The 21,459-nt window shown below is 40.1% G+C and overlaps 1 protein-coding gene across 3 annotated transcripts in view; it reads left to right on the top strand.

Annotated features, from left to right (window-relative positions):
- The window catches only part of VPS36 (vacuolar protein sorting 36 homolog), a 31,972-nt gene that overhangs the window by 7,070 nt on the left and 3,443 nt on the right, over positions 1-21,459 (top strand). For all 3 annotated transcript variants that reach the window (XM_027557336.1, XM_027557337.1, XM_027557338.1), the window contains exons 2-13: positions 2,082-2,150; positions 3,504-3,574; positions 7,145-7,259; positions 8,713-8,802; positions 9,546-9,632; positions 15,306-15,338; positions 15,459-15,536; positions 16,158-16,292; positions 17,917-17,982; positions 19,509-19,573; positions 20,178-20,262; positions 21,341-21,417. In XM_027557336.1, coding sequence (XP_027413137.1) covers positions 2,082-2,150; positions 3,504-3,574; positions 7,145-7,259; positions 8,713-8,802; positions 9,546-9,632; positions 15,306-15,338; positions 15,459-15,536; positions 16,158-16,292; positions 17,917-17,982; positions 19,509-19,573; positions 20,178-20,262; positions 21,341-21,417 — 971 coding nt within the window. The remainder of the gene's footprint in view (positions 1-2,081; positions 2,151-3,503; positions 3,575-7,144; positions 7,260-8,712; positions 8,803-9,545; positions 9,633-15,305; positions 15,339-15,458; positions 15,537-16,157; positions 16,293-17,916; positions 17,983-19,508; positions 19,574-20,177; positions 20,263-21,340; positions 21,418-21,459) is intronic.

Raw genomic sequence — 21,459 nt, forward strand, 5'->3', positions numbered from 1 at the left:
AAAGACCTAGCTGGCTTTTTTTGTGATTGTATTTTAGTTTTTAAAAACATTTTAACATTTGTGTTTTGCATAAATGACACGATTCCATGATAAAAAATAAAAAGCTAAAAGTGTCCCTCCCATTCTAGGAGGAGACTTTGTCCCCAGTGCCCGCTCAGAAGTCACCAGCGCTTCACTCTAGAGTTATGCATTTGTGTTATACACAGGTGTTCACGTAGAATACAGTCTCTTGCCTTTTAAAGTGTCAATTCATACTATGCATACAAAGCTCTGACACTTTGCTTTTTTCACTTATCTATGTAGAGAATTTATCGTATTTCATTCATTCTAAATGTACATTTCCCCTCAACCCCCTCCTCCCCCACACACATTTTAACAACTCTAGAAGCCAGATGTATCTTATAATTAATGGCATCTTAGATTTTATCAGATACAACAAATACATGAAGAGTCTCCTCATTCTTTTTTAATGACTAAGTTGTCATTCCTTGTGTGGGTGTGCATTTCCTTGGTGATGGAATTTAATTTGTTTCCTATCTTTTGCTTTTAAAAAACAGCAATGAGTAACCTTATATACACATGTGCAAATTCATCAGTGGGATACCTTTCTAGAAAGACATTGATTGAGTCAAAGGGTTGGTGTATTTGTATTTTTGACAGATGACAGTACACTGCCCTCCAGTGATATGTGCAAATGCTTATTTTCCCAACGTGTCAGCCGCTCAGTGTTACCGAACTTGTGAACCTCTGCCAATCTCATGGGTGAAAAGGGTAGCCTGGTGTTCTCTCAATTTGCCTTTTTCTTATCATCAATGAGGTTAACCATCAGTTAATGTGTTTAGGAGGCACGTGTAGTTCCTTTTCTGTGAACTTTCTGTTAATAGTCTTTGCCCATTTGTCTAATGGATTATAGAATATTTTCTTACTGATTTGTAAGAGTATTTTATATATTAAGGAGATGTACATGTTTGTCTCTGATGTGAATTGCAACTATTTCTTCCAGTCTGCCGTCTTTGCTCTTGATGATTTTTGCCATGAAGAGTGTGTGTGTGTGTGTGTGTGTGTGTGTAGGTGAATTGTTCCATCTTTTCCTCTAATGCTTATGGGTTTACTATTTTTCTTAGAAAGATTTTCTCCCCTCCGATGTGATTTTAAAAATTCTGATTTTTCTAGTGCTTTTATAATTTTTAACTCAAATAATTTTATACTTTTTTGTAATAAATTTTCAATTTTTTAACTCTGTCCAGAATTTATTTTGGCACGTTGTGTTAGGTGTAAATCCTACTTTGGTTTTTTTTTTTTTTTGTCCCTGCTGAGCAATGCAAGTGTCTTGGTACCATTTACTGAATCTCCATCCACACTCATTTTGCATGTGTTTGTGTCTTTTTCTGGATTTTCTTGTTATTTAAAAACCATTTTAAAAATTTATATGAGTGTTATGCACCTTCAGTCTCATGGTAAAAATTCAATCAATAGTGAGATATATGGTTTTGGAAAAGAGCCCTTTGCTTCTCTTTCTTCCATTCCTTCATACTTTTTCTAAGATAATATTAACAGATCATTGAGTATGGATCCCATTTAGACCTTTTTCTACTATTTATCTGTGTTCATAGTACATATACACATCTATCTGTCTATTTATAGATATATCTCACATGTAGTTTGAGAAATATGGAGTTTATTGATATCTATATCTGTCTGTCTATTTGTCTAATTACATTGTATGCAGTATCCTTTGATTGCTTTCTTCCCCACTCATCCTATGTCTTAGAGTTTCATGATAGTTTATATAGCTCCACCTCATCATTCTTTTTCATCTCTGCCTGGATTTCATAGTATGAATATATCACTCCTGATTTAGCCACTCCCCTACTGTTACATAGCTAGGTGGTTTGCAATTTTTTTTCCTAATTTTAGCAAGGTTTATGAAGTGTGTAGCATTGCTTCTCTTTGACTTATGACAAACTTAATTCTAAAATGTTTATGTGATTGACTTACTATCGTGCAGTTCATGGGGAATAAAATCTGGACCATGTTGTGTGACATGTTATTAACATTTTGTGATGATCTTGTTTTTCCAGATAAAATTTGATCCTGGGACCCTCCTTCTTAGTACGCACCGTTTAATTTGGAGAGATCAGAAGAATCATGTAAGTTTGAATTATTTGCATCAGTTCTAGGTTTTAAGTAGGAGAAGGCAATGGCACCCCACTCCAGTACTCTTGCCTGGAAAGTCCCATGGACAGAGGAGCCCGGTAGGCTGCAGTCCACGAGGTCGCTAAGAGTCGGACACGACTGAGCGACTTCACTTTCACTTTTCACTTTCCTGCATTGGAGAAGGAAATGGCAACCCACTCTAGTGTTCTTGCCTGGAGAATCCCAGGGACGAGGGAGCCTGGTGGGTTGCCGTCTATCGGGTCGCACAGAGTTGGACACGACTGAAGTGACTTAGCAGCAGCAGCAGCAGCAGCAGGTTTTAAGTCACTAATTTCTTTTCTTTCATTTTTTTCTTTCTGGCAAAGCTATAAGTAGATGCGATAAATTATTGCTTTCAGATGTCAGAAGAATGTGTCCCATAGTCTCTATCGATGGGGTGCAGATAGAGGAATTAAGGTCTAGCATTCAACCCTGAAACAGACGGTAATTACTGTACAGAGAGTCGTGGTGACTCCTGGATTTTAAGCCCAAATCAGATCCTCCCCCACATTTGAGTGTCCCCATCAGTCAGCAGTCCTTCAAGCAACCCAGTCTCCCTGATTGTTGTTGAGAAATAGGAGGAGGACGCCTGCTGCCAAGGACATGCTTCCACCTAGATGCTGAGGGGAGCTGCCTCTGGGTCACTCAGCAAGAGGAGAGACCCCCTCCCGCCCCGTTTTTGCATTTCTAGGGGGAGAGGACTCAGTTATATGTATAGACCTGACATCTTTATCTCAAAGAGCTTTAACTTGAAAGTGTGTGTGTGTGTATCTGTGTGTAAGTTTCTGTCTTGTAAAAGAAGCAACATAGCATGGCCCCTAACCCCATGAACTTTTAGTTCTACAGGTAAACTACGCATTGTACTGAGGCTCTTGGAAAGGTCACTAACCACTGCAAATTCTGTCTCTTTTTGCCCTGCAAGAACCAGTTTTTCCCCCTTGGTGGTAATATTGCCCTTACTGATAACGCATACCTCAGAACTGGTAATTTGCCTAATCCTTTCTTTTTAAAGAAATAAGCATTCAAGAAAGACATCTTTTTTTGGAGGGATAGCTGTCCTCAAGCCATATATTTATAAATTATTCTTGGTATAATTTTTTTTTATTATCATGGAAGGAAGCTAATATGGCTATCATTAGACCTATTCAATGCCAATCATTCATAATGAAACAAAAACTCATTATAGAACTTTATTCCTATTTCTAGTTGATCATAAGTTTCTCAACTTGCCACACACCCCATAAATTTATAAAACAAGGATTTTTGAGGAATCTTATGGATCCTGTTTTCTCCTGATTCCCTCCCAGGAATGCTGCATGGCCATTCCTCTTTCCCAAATCGTGTTCATTGAAGAACAAGCAGCTGGAATTGGAAAAAGGTAAGGTCTGTATATGACAGTCTTTATGCACAAAAGCGTTTCCCATCAAGCCATCCTCATTAACTTGGTTGTGTCATTGCCCAGTCAGTCATGGCCATGACAGCCTATGTGTGAGCGAATCTGTTGGTTGTGTTTACCTTGAGAAAGTATTGTCCTGGGGGAATAGAGAAATGGGTGAGGAAGGTTAAGAGGCATAAACTTCCAGTAACAAAATAATTGAGTCATGGGTATAAAAGGGACGGTGTGGGGAATATAGTACAAAATTAGGTCATATCTTTGTATGGTGTCATATAATAGGCAGACTCCTACTCAGGAGTTTGCTTACAGTGTGGGAGACCTGGGTTCGATCCTTGGATCGGAAAGATCCCTGGAAAAGGGCATGGTAACCACTCCAGTATTCTTGCTGGAGAATTCCATGGACAGAACCTGGCAGACTACAGTCTATGGGGTGGCCAAGAGTTGGACACTGAGCAAGTTCTACTTTCATATAATAACTAGACTTATCATGGGATGGTTTTGAAATGTATAGAAACATCAAACCTGTCTGTTGTGTAACAAACTAACATAGTGTTGGAGGTCCGTTATACTTCAAAAACAACTAAATTCATGGAAAAAGAGATCAGATTTGTGGTTGCCAGAGGTGGGGCGGGGAGGGAAGGGAAAACTGGATGAAAGTGGTCAAAAGGCACAGACTTCCAGTGATAAGATAAATAAGCAATAGGGGTGTGATGTACGACATGATGAATGTAATTACCACTGCTGTGCACTATATATGAGAGTTGTCGAGAGTAAATCCTAAGAGTTCACCTCACAAGGGAAAAAAAATTTTTGTTTTTCTATTTCTTCAATTTTGTATTGGATGTTCACTGAATTTACTCTGGTAATTGTTTCATGATGTGTGTAAGTCAAATCATTATGCTCCACACCTTAAACTTCTAGTATTGTATGTCAGTTATATCTCAAAAGTGGGGGAAAATATCTATGTTTACAAAGAGATGTTATCCTACTTTAAACTCATTGATAAATGGAAGTCATTCTTAAAGCATGAATCAAGTACTAAGGTTGTTGTAGTATCCTCGGGTCATAATAAATAAGTGTGGGTCAGCTGTCACTGAATATATTTTCAGACAGTTGAATCTTTTTTTTGCCCTGACACATGGCTTGCAGGATCTTAGTTCCTCGACCAGGGATTGAACCCAGGCCCCTGGCAGTGAAAGTACAGAGTCCCAACCACTGGACCACCAGGGAACTCCCCCGACATTTGCTTTTATGCATCTGTGTATCTCTCATGGTCACCTGATGCGAAGAGCTGACTCCTTGGAAAAGACCCTGATGCTGGAAAAGATTGAAGGCAGGAGGAGAAGGGGACAAGATGAGATGGTTAGATAGCATCACCGACTCAATGGACATGAGTTTGAGCGAACTCTGGGAGATGGTGGAGGACAGAGGAGCCTGGCATGGTGCAGACCATGGAGGCACAAAGAGTCTGGCATGACTTAATGACCGAACAACAATAACATTTCTCATTCAGTACTTAAGATCAGAAATGACCCATCTGAGAAAAATGCCTGACTTTACTCCTAATTCTAGTTGACCATAAGTTTCTCAGCTTCAACTTTTCAGGCATCAGTGTTGAATAGAGTGTCACAAGAGTTAGTGTCCAAACTGGGACATTTATTAGAATAATAGGGGACCCTACTTATCATTAGACCAGGCGAGTATAAAAAACAGGACTGTCCCCAAGCAAACCAGGAGATGTAGTCACCCTATTTTAAAGCCAGAGGTTGAAATGTTTCTGTTTATTCAAGTATATAAGACATTTTGGCTTATATATAGTTGCGCACATGTAATTGAGGACAATTTGCAAACAAATATTGCTGGTAAGGAGTTTTTCCCCTACCTGGGCTTATCTTTAGCTTTCATGTAGTCAGATCCTGCAATCAAAGAACTGGGTCCCTCAGCAGTGAGAGCACAGGGTCCTAACCTCGAGACTGGCAGGGAATTTCCAGCATGACTCTTATGCTTACTTTGTTTACACTTCATTTTGTATCATCTTTTAGCTTTTCATTGAGTTTCCTTTGAAAAGTCCTGATAGGGCTCCAGGTTTTTTTCAGTTTTAAAGGTTGTATGGTGCGTATGCTCACTCCTAACTGATCCTAATTGTCATAGTTTGTTTGTTTCCCTGACAGTTCATTTCAAACAGTCTTGGGATTCTGCTTACACGGTTTTATTTGCTCACTTCACTTAAAGATAGTCCCCAAGAAGGAACCCATGGAGAGTCCATCCACGCCTAGCCCCAGTTCACTAACCAAAGCGTTTGTGACGTCAAGGAGGCCCCACATGTGGTTGTTCAATTTTAGGATGATATTTAGGCAGCTCTATGGGTCTAAACAAAGTAATACTGCGTAATCGGTATATTCCTTGTGTTGGCCCAAAAGTTTGTTTGGGTTTTTCTAGAAGATGTTATAGGAAAACTCGAACGAACGTTGTGGCCAAGCCAATATAATGTGGTCATAGAGAAAAAGGTCTAAGCTAGGTACGCAAGATACTTTGAGTTTTTCGTTTTGCTCATGTTGATAGGAGATTGTTTATTGAGCTGGTGGGGGGGAAAAAGACACAGAACTGAACAAATACAGTGGTGTTTTTAATGGCATAGAAGATAGCAGTTGTCATAAAGATCATGGCAGTTTGTGATCCTGGGGTAGCAGCGTTTTGAGAATTGTTTTTGCTGCAGGATATCTCTCTAAATCATGTCATTGACTGAGTGGCATTTTCCAAAAATGACACTGTGGAATGTTAGTTTTGGATGGAGTTTTAATAAAATGTCAGCTGGCCAGTTTTACGCAGATAAGTTTTCACATTTTGTTTTCAAATGAGTATGGTCGTATGCCTTGGCAGAGATGATCGGCCCCTAGTCACCTTTGGAGATGACTCTGTGGGTGGAAAACCTGATTGTCAACCAGCATCATAAACCACCCCACATTCTGCAAGTTTATTTTGAACTGATTTCCTAAAACCACATTTTTATTTAATCTATAGAGCTGGTAACTTTAATTTTTTTGGTGCACAGCATATACGTGTTAAGTAGAGAAATTTTTGAGAGATTCATTAATACTGAATTGATACAGACTTTAAAAGGATTCCTTTCAGGATGTTCTTTGTTTCTACATGAATTTTTTAAGTGATCTGAAATACGTTAAAAGTTACAAAAATAGAATTAGTGGCTTTTTTTTTTTTTGGCTGCGCTGGGTCTCCATTTCTGCATGTGGGCTTTCTCTAGCTGGGGTGAGTGGGGGCTTCTCATTGCGATGGCTTCTCTTGTTGCAGAGTACAGGCTCTAGGGCACGTGGGCTTCAGAAGTTGGTGCTCCCAGGCTCTCGAGCACAGGCTCAGTAGTTGTGGTGCACGGGCTTAGTTGCTCTGTGGCACGTGGGGTCTTCCCGGACCAGGGATCAAACCCGTATCCCCTTAGTTGCATGGTGGATTCTTAGCCACTGGGCCACCAAAGAAGCTGCCAAATTAGTGATTCTTAAAAGGCAATTCAATACATTCCATCTGCTTTTTCTTCAGTGCCAAAATAGTGGTTCATCTTCACCCAGCTGCTTCTAACAAAGAACCCGGCCCATTCCAGAGCAGTAAGAACTCCTACATCAAGCTCTCCTTCAAGGAACATGGCCAGATTGAGGTAAGTCTCCTTATGAATAAAACTGAACTAGAAAAGTGGCTTTGTATAAATTCTGGTTGTTGTTTGTTTATAGGATGGAAGGCAGTATTGCTCAACATACCCGTTTTCACCATAACTTTCCAATGAACTTTTCATCATCTCTTAAACCTGATCAGTGAAGAATATGAAGTTAGGTTTCAGTGGGAACAGGAAGCAGGAGGATGTGGGAACAGGAAAGATCGGAGGCTGGAAATGAGCTAAGTCGTGGCACTAGGTGACTAGTGAGGATTCGGTGCTGTAATTTGTTTGGATGAAGGGACAGAGGATGATGCAGTGAAATGTGTAACTTCCTCTGTGCCTGACAGTTCACCAGCCTTACACCAGGCAGTCTACCTTTATTAACTCCATACCAATCTAACTGTTGTAAGTTCTTATTCCACAGTATCATGGTTTATACGTTCTGGCTAATAAGTTGGTATGTAAATATTCTTTAGACATTGATAAGCCTGTGTTTATCTCCCCACCAGGATCATAAAGTATGTATGTTCTTTTTCTTTATAGCATCTGACTCAGTGTTCTCGATCCGCAGGCTCTGAGCAAATTGAAGTGACTAACTCAAGTCATTCTCACTGTAGTTGAAAGATACAGTTGTTGTTTTTTTTTTTACGAGCATAGGCATGTTTTGGCCCTAATATCTGGCCTCATATTTTAACTAGACAAATTATTCTCTGCTTCCTTCGTGGATAATGGTTGTGTATTTTTCTTGGCACTGGGTCAGTTTCAGTATGGATCGAAAACAATCCACACATGCAGGATTGTTTAAAGTCAGTCTATTTATTTCATTGTCACTCATCTCTTTGTTGAGAATAGTTCACTTTATGTAGAAGGTCAGTTCCTTCTTTTTTTTTTTCTTTGTGTTTTCTGAAGTTGATCCAAGAAAAGAACTTCCTTTGATTTCCTTTGATGTCTCTGAGAATTCTAGGCTTGTCACAAATGACCGAACAGACCTCTCAACTAAACAAATGTTAAGTAATGATGTGTATGAGGATGGTGCAGCCTGCCTGATTCAGTATCGTGTATTAACACATATATATGGAATCTTGAAAGGCGGTACTGATGAACGCATTTGCAGGGCAGCAGTGGAAACGCAGACTTGTGGACACAGATGGGGAAGGAGGGCTGGGACAAACTGAGAGTAGCATTGAAACATATGCGCTCCCATAAGTAAAATTAGATCGGCCGTGGAAATTTGCTGTGTGACGCAGGGAGCTCAGCTCAGTGCTCTGCGGCAACCTAGAGGGGTGGGATGGTTGGGAGGTGGGAGGGTTCGAGAGGGAGGGGACATATGTATACCTATGGCTGATACCTGTTGATGTATGGCAGAATCCAGCACGGTGTTGTAAGGCAATTGTCCTTCAATTAAAAAGAATTAAACAAATTAAAAAAAAATAAAGTGTTTGTATGTGCATAACAGTTTTACAGGCGTCTATCAGAGGAGATGACACAGCGAAGATGGGAGAATATGCCAGTTCCCCAGTCATTACAAACAAATCGAGGACCCCAGGTATTTTTTTAACTGTTTCCTAATCCAGTGTTTTCAGCTCTGTCTTTGCATCTTCATTAAAGGAAAAAGAGTTCTCTGATTATAGAGCTCGCCAGAAGCAAAATGATGATGTTCTAATTAGAACCTTATTTTCACAGAACCTGACTTAGTACTCTCTAGACAGTAGACACTTGGAAATAACACATGATTAACTACTTACTAACGTAATTTCAGGGTGGCAGGAGTTAGAGTCCATCTTCTGGCATTATGTTTTTCATAATTAGCATGGCATCTGACAGAACAGACAGCAGTACCACGGGGTGACATTTTCCAGGCCAGTCTCATTCACCACCAACTCTGGACAGGCACTCAAATGTGTAAAAGTAGCTTGTATAATAACTTTCAAGTACCAGAATTTTAACTCTTAATTTTTTGCACATTTGAGGCCCTATTAAATATCTGATACATGCATGATGACTTGCCAGAAAACAAAATTGAAGAGGAAATTTAATTTATACCTGAAATACAGAGTAAAAATATGCCATCTATTTTTGTGTTCAGTCTTTATTTATAATGATTTGAAGGTCATTATGTGTGGCCATAAACCGACAAACGTTTTGAAAGGAAACTGGATGTAATTATGTGCTGTTTTTCTTGGGTTCTTTGCGTGTCCTCTCTCGCCATTGAACACACAGTATGGTGGGGTTACAAAAGAGTGTGTTCTTCCTATTTGGGACATTTTATTTTCTACTTTTGTTTTTTAGCCAGGAAGAATACGGGCTGTAGGAATCGTAGGTATTGAAAGGAAACTGGAAGAAAAAAGAAAAGAAACTGACAAAAACATTTCTGAGGTAATTCTTACACGAGTTCCTGTCAGCTGTCTTTTTCAGCCATCTTGCTTATTCTTTGGGATACAGCTGTGGCTGCCTCCATTCTGTGTATTGGAATATAGCATTCCTGAAGCCACAGTTCCCATTGAATGCATCTACTTCAGGTTGGCATAATTAAGCCCAAATGTGTTTTAAAAAGGTTTTCCAGAAAGGAATAAAAAAGAAATACAGATTGATTTTGTGATGTTAGAAAATGTCATGAATTATTGTCCATATATTTTAAAGTCTAGGTGGCATTGACTGGATGGTACTCATAAGGAATTCAAGGTCCCCTGTATAATTATTTTGAATGTTTGATTAACTTAGTTAAGGGGCAAATGCTGTTCTGCGGCCCTTGAGTCTGATTGGGCACCCCCACTTGAGCACTGAGGACCACTCAGGGACCAGGCACGGAGATAGTAAGAGTGGTTCAGACCAGCACATTACGTCTTCTAGGAGCACAGCTTGCACTTTGGTGTTTCTGAAACCTCATCATATTTGAGGAAATTCAAGTAAAGGGGAGGAGAAGGCAATGGCACCCCACTCCAGTACTCTTACCTGGAAAATCCCATGGACGGAGGAGCCTGGTAGGCTACAGTCCATGGGGTCGCTAGGAGTCGGACACGACTGAGTGACTTCACTTTCACTTTTCACTTTCATGCATTGGAGAAGGAAATGGCAACCCACTCCAGTGTTCTTGCCTGGAGAATCCCAGGGACGGGGGAGCCTGGTGGGCTGCCGTCTATGGGGTCACACAGAGTCAGACACGACTGAAGCGACCTAGCAGCAGCAGCAGCAGCAGCAGCAGCAAGTAAAGGGGAAGGAACTCTAGTTTAAAAAATGAGCAGTGCATTAGATTTGGGCAGTCAGTTAATACATTTACAACATCATCAGTTTTCCCATGTTTATATGAAAATGGTCTTGCATTTTTATGAAATGATTTTATGAAGTAATTTTTATAATTTTTTATAATAGTTTGTAAGTAAAATTCCATTGATGAGTGCTGTTTATGGAATTTCAAAGATTTACCTCAATCAAATAAAGTCCAAACTGCAAATAGTTACCAGATACTTGTGTTAGTCAAGGTTTCTTTTAAGGAGAAGTAGTATTTCAAACGGAGAGGGCAATGGCACCCCACTCCAGTGTTCTTGCCTGGAGAATCCCAGGGACAGGGCAGCCTGGTGGGCTTCCGTCTATGGGGTCACACAGAGTCAGACACGACTGAAGCGACGCAGCAGCAGCAGCAGTATTTCAAAACCATAATCTGCCTGCTAGAAATTTGCATCTCTATTGAGTTGATGTTTATTTGTAACCCTTTCCACTGGAAAAAGCTAGGGTTTTTTTTTTAGTAAAAGTGTGTCAAGAGGTCACACTAATGCTTCTTATTCAAATTCAGGACTACACTAGTGAAGAATTACTAAAACAGTTAAAAAGTATATATATATATATATATATGTTTTTTTTTGTATATGTTCTTCCCTTTCTTCCCAAATGTAAAACATAGGTGTGCTGTATCTATTAATACACTGTCTGTGCATTCAGCCACCATGTACCCTCTTCCATTTCCCCTGTCATTCAGTCTCATTCGTGAAAATAACTGTGTGTGATGCGCCTGGTCCCTACATTCACTTCCCTCTGTTCATTTCTGTTGTCTGACGCTCATCCTCTCATAGATGTTTGAGAAAGTGCTCATGGGAATAATACTCCCTGAATTCTGGCATCTCCGTGTTCCTTGTACACGAAGGTCAGTTTTGCTGGATTTATAGTCCTTGGCTCACATTTTCTTTCCTGAGTGCCTTCAATGTGTGACTTTCACTTTTTCGTCTGACATGAAGTGTTGCCGCCAGAGTAGTGAAAACCTCATATTCTCCGTTCTTTAAAGTCACTTGCTGTTTTTTCTAGATGCTCAACAGATTTTTTTTTTTTTTTTATCTTTTGTCATTTTACTAGAATGTTAAGTGTTAGTCATTCTGGATTGTTATTCTCAGGGACACAGTATGCTTTCAGTATTTGGTTTCAGACATGTTTTCTTTTCATTTCAGAGATGTTTTTCTATTATTTTCAATAATCGCTTTGGTATCTTTTTCTTCTGAGACTGTATGTTGCAGCTTTATTGCCAGTCTTCCCTCTTTGTGACTTTCTTCCCAACCCTTTTTGGCTTTTTTATTTTAGAAAAATGTCCTCTTTTTCACTCTTTTTTCTCTTAAGATATTATCTGTTGTGTTTATTCCTCCTGTGTTCATCTAGTAGTATAGTCTTTTTTTTTTCTTTAACTTTTCATTGTATGTATTTATTTTTGGCCACACCGCATGGCCTGCTAGATGTGGGATCTTAGTTCCCTGACCAGGGGTGGAACTTGGTCCCCTTGCGTTGGAAGCACAGAGTTTTAACCACTGGACCACCAGGCAAGTTCCTAGTATAGGCTTTATTTAAAAAATGATTTAAAAAATTCATTCCTGATTTATGGTGTTCTTTCACAACTTCTATCATTTTATCAACATCTATCAGCTCATTTTGAAACCGAAGGTTAATTTTCGATCCGATCTGTGAACATGTCTTTCTGGCTTTCTTTCATTATCTGTAATGTTACTCGGCTCCTGATTTTCCTTTTTTCTTGTAGTAACCTTGTGTGGGATTTGACCTTGATACTTTGCTGTTGCTAATTTTCATGTGAAATTAGTTTTCCTGAATTTTTAGAGGAAGGCCTAGCTCAGGGCGGCGTCTCTTACTCCACAGTGCTCACTCTTGTGCTGTTCATGTGGGGCACACGAGGGAGGTGACTTGCCGTCCGTGGTTTCCTGGCCCCATGCCCACCCCTGTCTTTAGCTGACCCTTTCCCCGCTTCCTATGTTACTACTGCCTCACTCAGGTTTTGATTCCTGTCTCAGTAGTTTCTCCCCAATGTGGGCTCCTGTCCTGGCCGGGAAGCCTGGGGGTGGGGGGCCCTTTCCAGAGTTTACAGGCTGCTTCAGCCCTGCCTGAGGACCCCTTGCCCGCATCCACTGCTGAAGTGGGCAAAGCTCTCTCCGTTTCAGTCCCTGACCTCAGGTTTGCCCGTCTGCTCTCTAGTGATGCCTGCTGGCTGGGTCGGGGTCTCCTCTCCTCAGGTCTGTCAGTTGCTCTGTTGCCTCCCTTTTCTCTCTCTGCCTCACTGTTAAGATGAGGAGCTCTTGGGGCTCTCGGTGGCTTGTCTCCACTAGCTTGTGTCTTGGGGTTCTTGTGGAGATCTCGTCACTCAGCTTCTTTGTATATGCTGCCTGTGGGTCTTAGAGGTTTTGAGATCTTGTTGGCCCATGTTCATGGTGGGATTTGGAGAGATTCAAAAACGATGCTGCCACAGCCCCCATCTTCCCTGAATCCTCTAGTCCCATAAAATTCCAGCATTTTCTCATGAGAGGGCTTCTTACTATCCAGAGAAGGGATCATCTCAGGGCTGGTGACGAGACTTGGAACAAGGGTTATGAGGACTTGGGTTTCCTGATTTGCGGACGAGTGTGGTCTGCTATGTCCCAAGCACTCTCTGCCACCCAGAAGGTGCTGTCGCTGTCCTCTTGCGGTGGTTTTTGTAGTCACCCTTCTGTGTGACGCTTGGAGGTGGCATGGAGCAATGAACCAATTTTGCATTATCAGTATTCCCTTTTCCAAAGGCTGCCATACTAACGTGGTATTCAGAATAGCGTTTTTCTTAGCTTATGAACTCTTATTCCACTTCAGTGTGGTTTTCAGAGTTGCATAGTCAGGGGAGTCCACACAAGCATCGGGCTCTTATGCAGGTCATTGATTTCTTCACCAGATGGTCCCAGGTGGCGCAGTGGTAAAGAACCCACCTGCCAATGCAGGAGACACAAGGGGATGTGGGTTTGATCCCTGGATTGAGAAGATCCCCTGGAGTAGGAAGTGGCAAACCACTCTAGTATTCTTGCCTGGCAAATTCCATGGACAAAGGAGCTGGTGGGCTACAGTCCATGGGGTCACAAAAAGTCAGACACAACTGAGCAACTAACATGTTCAATGCTAATACCAAATTTTAGAATAATAATAGAAATAGAAGTGAGGACGCTTTTAATTATGCTTTATAATTACCTAGAATTTTTTTATAGGTACTTCTTCCAAAATACTAAAATATTTGTATTTATTTTTTATGGACTATGCACATTAAGGGTTAATTTGTGTATTCTACATAGACTTACCATTATTTTCAGCAGACTTTTTCTATGAAAATATAATACAGTAAATACAATGACTTACCATATAAAAATTTAGAAATGTTGTCTTTTCTTTTCACTTAGGTAAAAGAAATCTAGTAACTGTATATGCAAAGTAAAAATCTAAGTGTGTAAAGTGTCTGCATTTTAATTTTATTTGAAAATGAGGTTGGTATGCGATTTGCCCTCCATTTAAACATTTGAATAGCCTTAGTTTCAGGGCCGTTGCCCAAAGTTTCCCACAAAAGGTTTCCTGCATCTGCTGGCCGCTGCTGATAAGAATCCAGTGTTTAAGCCTTTTGTTTATCTGAGGAAATTCCTGTTAGGTGTGTGCACATTCGTTCCCCTTTGTTTTCGGTAGCAGCCCAGTGAGTTGACCATAAGAATTGTACACAGCACTCTATTCTTTCAGCAAAGTCTTTCTGCAGATGGGGGATACGTTCCTGCATGTCATTAAGACGGGCATCAGCCAGGCTGAACCCGTGGACCGCTGTTCTCGGTGGATTGAAAGAGTTTTCAATTAATGATAAGCTGCTTAATTGGTTTTAAAAAGTAACATCTGTGCACATGAGTTAGATGCTATTCTGCACTGGAAGTGTGTGAGTGTGTGCTCATTTGTGTCCGACTCTTTGTGACCCCATGGACTGTAGCCCGCCAGGCTCCTCTGTCCATGGGATTCTCCAGGCAAGAATACTGGAGTGGGTTGCCATGCCTTCCTCCAGGGGATCTTCCTGATCCAGGGATCGAACCTCCATCTCCTTCATTGGCAGGCAACTTCTTTATCATTGAACCACAAATACTTGAATTATAAATATATCTGATCAAGTTTGAAGAGGCCTTTGGAGGGGATGGATGTTCATTGTAGTACATCAAACAGTTGATGGGTTTTATTTAGATATGCTTTGGTGGTATTTAAATGTTCTCTTGTGATATCCAGTTTAGCCAAGGCTACAAGTATAATCTGTGTAATATTCAAGGCTGAGGTTTATGGTTTTGGTTAATCACACCTGCTATTAAAGCCGAAATTGTTGGACCCAAAGAAGTATTCCTGCAGCTGCATGTTGCCATTTTCGGCCAGGAAAACTGTACGACACCTGTGATTCCTGACCTCTTATCTGGGAAAAACTGGTGACAAATTTTCTTACTTGTGTCAAAGAGATAATATTTTCTAAACTATTGTGTCACCTTTTGTTTGTTTAATCAGTAACTGTTTTCTTTCTGAAAATTTGTTTTTTGTAGTTGGTTTTGGAAATTTGACAGCTTCTAAGCTAAACTGAATTCTTTAGGATAAGGTAGATTTATGACTATATAACTATTCCTATAAATAAGTTGATATTTGTCAGAAAATTTCATAAATTTCTATCATAGGGAAGAAAATAGAGTGCTTCATTGCTTTAAAACGTCTCAGTTCTTTAGACAAATTCCAACAAAATCTCATTTCTCATTTCAGGCCTTCGAAGACCTCAGCAAGCTAATGGTCAAGGTATATGTCATTTACATGTATTAAATTCATGCCAGTTATGATACACTTTTGAAAATTTATTTTGTTAGCAGACATTTAGGGACATTATTTCTTTTTGCTCTTTTTCTGTTCTCTTGACAGGCTAAGGAAATGGTGGAGTTATCAAAGTCCATTGCTAATAAGATCAAAGACAAGCAAGGTGACATCACAGAAGATGAGGTAAATGGGTGGCCTCTTTAAGGCTTTGAGAACTAGATTACAGAGATAACACAAGGGCATTCTGGTGGTTTACCAGCATGCTGTTTCTTAAAATAGTGTTTGATTTCTTGTAGGACTTGAGGATATATGACAATGTGGAAGAAAAAGTCAGCCATAAAAACTTTGTTAGCTCTAGCAGAATTAAAGGATATTTCAGTACTTTTCCTGGAATGTAGAAAATAAGAGATACTGAAATGTGGAAGTTTGTTCTTGACATACCTTAAGTTTGATATGTTTCATTAAATTTGTCTACAATCTGGTCACAGCTGTTTTCCTAGGTTTTTGGTTTTATCATTTGGTTGACATTAAGCAGAAGGATGGTTGTTACCTGAGTCTCATCTGCCACCAAACCTGTGGGGTAAATAGAAACTGAGATACTAAGGCAGGAGGAGAGTAATGATCCGATTTATGCCAGGAAATACTAGGAATTCACTCATATATTTCACAGCATAGAAACACAGTAGAAGAGATGGGTAGATATAGAAATAATCGAGTGGAACTGAATGTCTGATGGATTTCCGATGCTGGGTAGAGAGACTAAATCTGCATAGTCTTTTTGTGTATCTTTCCCTCTCCTTATAGACCATCAGGTTTAAATCCTATTTGCTGAGCATGGGGATAGCTAACCCGGTTACCAGGGAGACCTACGGCTCCGGCACACAGTACCACATGCAGCTGGCCAAACAGCTGGCTGGAATACTGCAGGCACCTTTGGAGGTAAAAACAAAATCTTAATGGTCTCTTTAAATTGTGTTAAATTATTTTTGTGTCATCAGAGGTCTTAAGAGCTTAACTCCTTTCATGATGTGGCTTCTATTCAACCAACATGTTATTTTTCCTTGCAGTAATAAACTAAACTAGTTCAGTGATTCTTTGGAGAAGGCAATGGCACCCCACTCCAGTACTCTTGCATGGAAAGTCCCATGGATGGAGGAGCCTGGTAGGCTGCAGTCCATGCTAAGGGTCGGACATGACTGAGCGACTTCACTTTCACTTTTCACTTTCCTGCATTGGAGAAGGAAATGGCAACCCACTCCAGTGTTCTTGCCTGGAGAATCCCAGGGACGGGGGAGCTTGGTGGACTGCCTTCTATGGGATCGCACAGAGTCGGACACGACTGAAGTGACTTAGCACTTAGCAGTGATTCTTTGTCAATAATTTTCTAAATTGTTTTTAATTTCCATTTCAGATATCTAAATCTGTTTGATACAAAAAGTCTTTCTTATCTCTTATTTTCAAAAGGAAATATATAATCTGTATATATTTTAGACACATTTTTTTCATATACCGTGTGCTATTAATAACTTCATAATAAAGTTTCATATTCTAGTTTAACATTATTCAGGGAATCAAAACTTTATTAAAGCACCTGTATTAAGAAATATTTCAAACAGATGACAGAGTAGGATAGCATAATGAATCCTTATGTCCCCATCATCCAGCTCCACTCAAAATTATTTTAAAGTGAATCCCAGACATCATATCCCTTTACCTGTAAACATTTAACTATGTAATTATAGTGATAAAGATGCCTTTAAATGTGATTATAATCCCATTTCACACCTAAAAATTAAAAAATAATTTTTTAGTATTATCGGATACCCAGTTAGTATTCACATTTTCTGCTGCAGTTGATTTGTTCAAGCCAAGATACATTGCAAATGTTTGATTTCTTTCAAGGTTTGTTTTTTTTTTTTTTTTTAATTCTATGGGTTTTTCCTTCTCCCATCTCTTTTTTCCCATCATACAATTTATTTACTGAAGAAGCTAGTAGTTTATCTTACAGTGTTTCAGAGTTGGATTTTGCTAACTGTAAGTTACCATGCTTCACCATCTTGTGTGTTCCCTGTAAATTGGTAGTTATATCTAGAAGTTCTTTTTTTTTGTCCTAATAAAAATATTCCATAGAGGGTTTTGTGCGTTTCCATCAGAAGGTATGTTATATATGATTATCTTTTTTGTGTGATATTAACAGCTACTGACAGTCATTATCTATATCTGTTACTTCATTAGGGGTTGCAAAATGGTGATATTTAATTCCATCATTTATTTAGTTATTAGCTGGAATAACTTAAAACATTTAAATACACTTTTTGAAACATAGTGTCCAACCCCTCTTTTTATTTAAGTAAATGTTAAAACAGTAATTATAGTATTAAAGTCCAAATAGGGAATTTGAAGTGCCTCCTGGTATCTGAATAGGTTCCTGGTGTGTAAATATAGTTTTCAAAAGCTTCTTAAGAAATTTTATAATTTATGATTTTGCTCTGATTATGATTTCTATTAGGAAGTGCTAACTAGTGCTAATTATAATGTTTCTTTTTATTTAATATTTTAACAGGAACGAGGGGGAATAATGTCACTTACAGAGGTGTACTGTTTAGTAAACCGAGCTCGAGGAATGGAAGTAAGAATTTTTAGATATGCTTTTGGCTAAATATAGACTTTCTTGATAGAATACAAATTCTCCTACAATGAATACAATCTGAGGAAGGGCTGTGAATATCAAAAGTATTGATATTTTGAAAAGCAGTGTGGTGCAGTGAAAAAGAACACTGCCCTGGGATCCAGAGGGTAGATTCTGTTCCTGGTTTTGCTCAGTGACTTTGAGTAGCTTCCTTAACCTCTCTGGAACTCAGGTTTTTACCTTTAAGATAGGGTTTAGATTGAGTGATACCTCAGCGTTCTAATAGCCTGTGTTTGTGTCGTGATGAGCAAGACTATGCCTGGTGACCTTACTCTGTGATTGTTAACTGTTTTGAATGAACCTGGCTGGACTCAGATTGCCTGTTGATAACACAGTGGGGAAGCCCTGTTCCTTTGGCTTAGAATCAGCCCCAGCTACACCTCAGCTCTCGCTGTCCTTTCCACTCACATGTCCTTGGCCTCCAAGGGTCTGTCTGTGCAGTCTCTCTGCCCTCCACGCAGATAGCTCACACATGTGTCTCCAGTGCTCACCCAGGTTCCCCAAGTCAAAGCTCTGCTCTGTATTTTTTTGTTTTTTTGAAATTTTTGACTGTGCCACACGGCATGTGGGATCGTAGCTCCTCAACCAGGAATTGAACCCACATCCCCCTGCATTGGAAGTGACCACTGGACCACCAGGGAGGTCCCTCTGCTCTGTGTTTTAATTTGAACAGTCATAGTAATCATCCCGGTGGGTACTTATTATCCACCAGGCGCTCTGCACGTGTTCTCTGCTTATCCTCCCCATCACTCAGTGTGGTAGCTACTTTTACTCTCCCCATCTGGGGGACAATTAGGGGATGAGGACACTGAGGCTCAGGAAGATTCAAAAGCTTGACCACGGCTCTACCAGGAGACAGTCTTGTGACAGAGATTGGGACTCAGGCTGGACTGGCTCCGGAGCTATTCCGTGTGACTCACAGCTGCTGGTCACCACTGTACTGAGCTGATTCTTCAAGGCCACGTGAGCCAGAAGGGTAGCCACTACGTAGCTACAGGTGACGATCGTGAACTTGAAATGCAGGTAGTCCAAATTGAAGTGTGCTGTAAGTGTGAATTACACCCTGGATTTAGAAGACTTTGTATAGAATAGAGAAGTGTTAACTATCTTATTAATGATTTTTATATCAATTACAGGGCAAATTTTTGGCTCTTTTGGGTTGAATAAAATATATACATTAAAATTAATTTAATCTGTGTATTTTTTAACGTGGCTACTAGAAGGTTTTAAATTACCTATATGACTTGTGTTATATTTCTTTGGATAGCACTGCTCTAATGAATAGATGTCTTTGCTTCTTTGTTAATCCTTTTTGCCTTGTAAGTGAGTAAGCCACCTAAAATCCTTGATGCATGATCATTTTACACTTATCTCTTCTGTTTGAGTGGTCATCATAATTACATAGCATCACTCTATTAAATTTGCAGTGTAAATGGTAAACTTGTATTTTTCCCCCCCTTCTCTAGTTGCTTTCACCAGAAGATTTAGTGAATGCATGCAAGATGCTGGAAGCGCTGAAACTACCTCTCAGGTAAAAGAACCTTGTGGGAAGTTTGCCGTCGGTTGTCACAATTCCACCCTGAGTAGACAGAACAGCCCTGTAGGTCTGTCCTCTTGCGTGGTGAGCCAGCATATACATCACTCTTCTGGAAGTTTGTTTCTCACGTGGGCAGGAATCACCTGGTACCATGGGCATCTGTCATCCCAGCTTCCATCCTTCTCAGGGCTGTGCAAGGCCTCAGGGGCAGGTGGTCAGACTCTTGCCAATGTGGGCTCCTCCCATGAGGTCACCGTGACCAGTCTTTCTGTCCTTACACAATTTTTTTTGTCTTAGTCTCTGGAGACCTGGAAGTACAGTCAGCTGTGAATTGTGTTTTCCTTATCCTCAGGTTTTAAAAAAAGTAGCCAGGCATATTTTACTTAGCATGTGGATTACAGTTCAGAATTTCATTCACTGTTTATGAGCTTTTTTGGTTATGCTTTAGTCACCCATGGTCGTTATATCTGAAATGCTGTTTTGTGTTAATATTGCCCTCAGACCTGGGCATAAATGAAAGTAAAAAAATATTTTCGCCTCCCCGAGGGTCCAAGATCCCAGATGTTCACGGCTTTGTTCTCCCTTCTGCGACTTTTAGACTCCGCGTGTTTGACAGCGGCGTCATGGTCATTGAACTTCAGTCCCACAAGGAGGAGGAAATGGTGGCCTCAGCCTTGGAGACGGTACGGGGACCCCGTTTCCTCCCTCCCTCGTTAGAGCTTGCCCCCCGAAGACCCCAGTGCTTAGCAACTTGAGAAACAGGATTTCCTTTTGAATTTAACTTTGCTAAAAAGTAATGTTCACAGACCCAATTGAAAACGGTTGATCATTAACAATGAGTGACTATTCATCACATTTATACTTTGAAAGCTCCTTGAAACTTGCCAACACTCATAACATTTTGTAAGTAAGGGGAGCTAGAATGAGGGAGGTGCTTACTCCCTTTCTGTTTGAAACTCAGCCTTGAGAGTAAGTTTTTAACTTTGTCAGAGTGTTACCCATGATTGAACTTTTTCTTTTAGTCATACCCACGTAAGCTGCATTGTAAACATTGCAAATTGTTTTGTAAAATAATTGCTTCAAAAAATATGGAAAGCAACTGTAGTTTAGGTGGATTTTGCTGGCCAAACTGATTATTTGTTAGGACCTTGAAATATTCTTATTTTAAATTTGATGAAAGTTTCAAGACTATACATATTCCGATCACATACTTAAAACCAGTCCTGTGTATAAGGGTCCTTCGCTGGAGCATGTACTATGCACTCAGTTAGAATTTGTTGTATGTTCCTTTTCAGACTATGAAGTACATTGCCCTTATTGGGCTTCCCAGGTGGCGCTAGTGGTAAAGAACCCGCCTGTGGATGCAGGGTACTTAAGAGACACGAGTTCAATCCCTGGGTCCGGAGGATCCCCTCGAGGAGGGCATGGCAACCCACTCCAGCATCCTTGCCTGGAAAATTCAATGGACAGAGGAGCCTGTCGGGCTATAGTCCGTGGGTTCGCAAAGAGTTGGACAGCACTTAAGGGACCTCGCGCACACACGCACACACTCCCTATTACACAATGTTTCAGTCTACAGTGTTTGTTTTGGGTCCTTCCACTTTTGTAGACTTAAGCATTAGTGAAAAAGCTTTAGTTCTGGAGTGATTTTAGTAGAAAATTCAGTCAATTATTTCCTGAGTATACACATAGATATTCTCAGGTTAGTACCGAGGTGGCCTAAATGATCACATTTTTTTTCCTGCTCTGTGTTTCTGTTAGGTTTCAGAGAAGGGATCGTTAACATCAGAAGAGTTTGCTAAGCTCGTGGGAATGTCTGTCCTTCTGGCTAAAGAGAGGTAAGCAAGGTCTCTGCTGCTCACTTGTAGCTATCATTTGTG

This window comes from Bos indicus x Bos taurus, chromosome 12 (genome assembly GCF_003369695.1).
Source record: "Bos indicus x Bos taurus breed Angus x Brahman F1 hybrid chromosome 12, Bos_hybrid_MaternalHap_v2.0, whole genome shotgun sequence".
Classification (NCBI taxonomy): domain Eukaryota; kingdom Metazoa; phylum Chordata; class Mammalia; order Artiodactyla; family Bovidae; genus Bos; species Bos indicus x Bos taurus.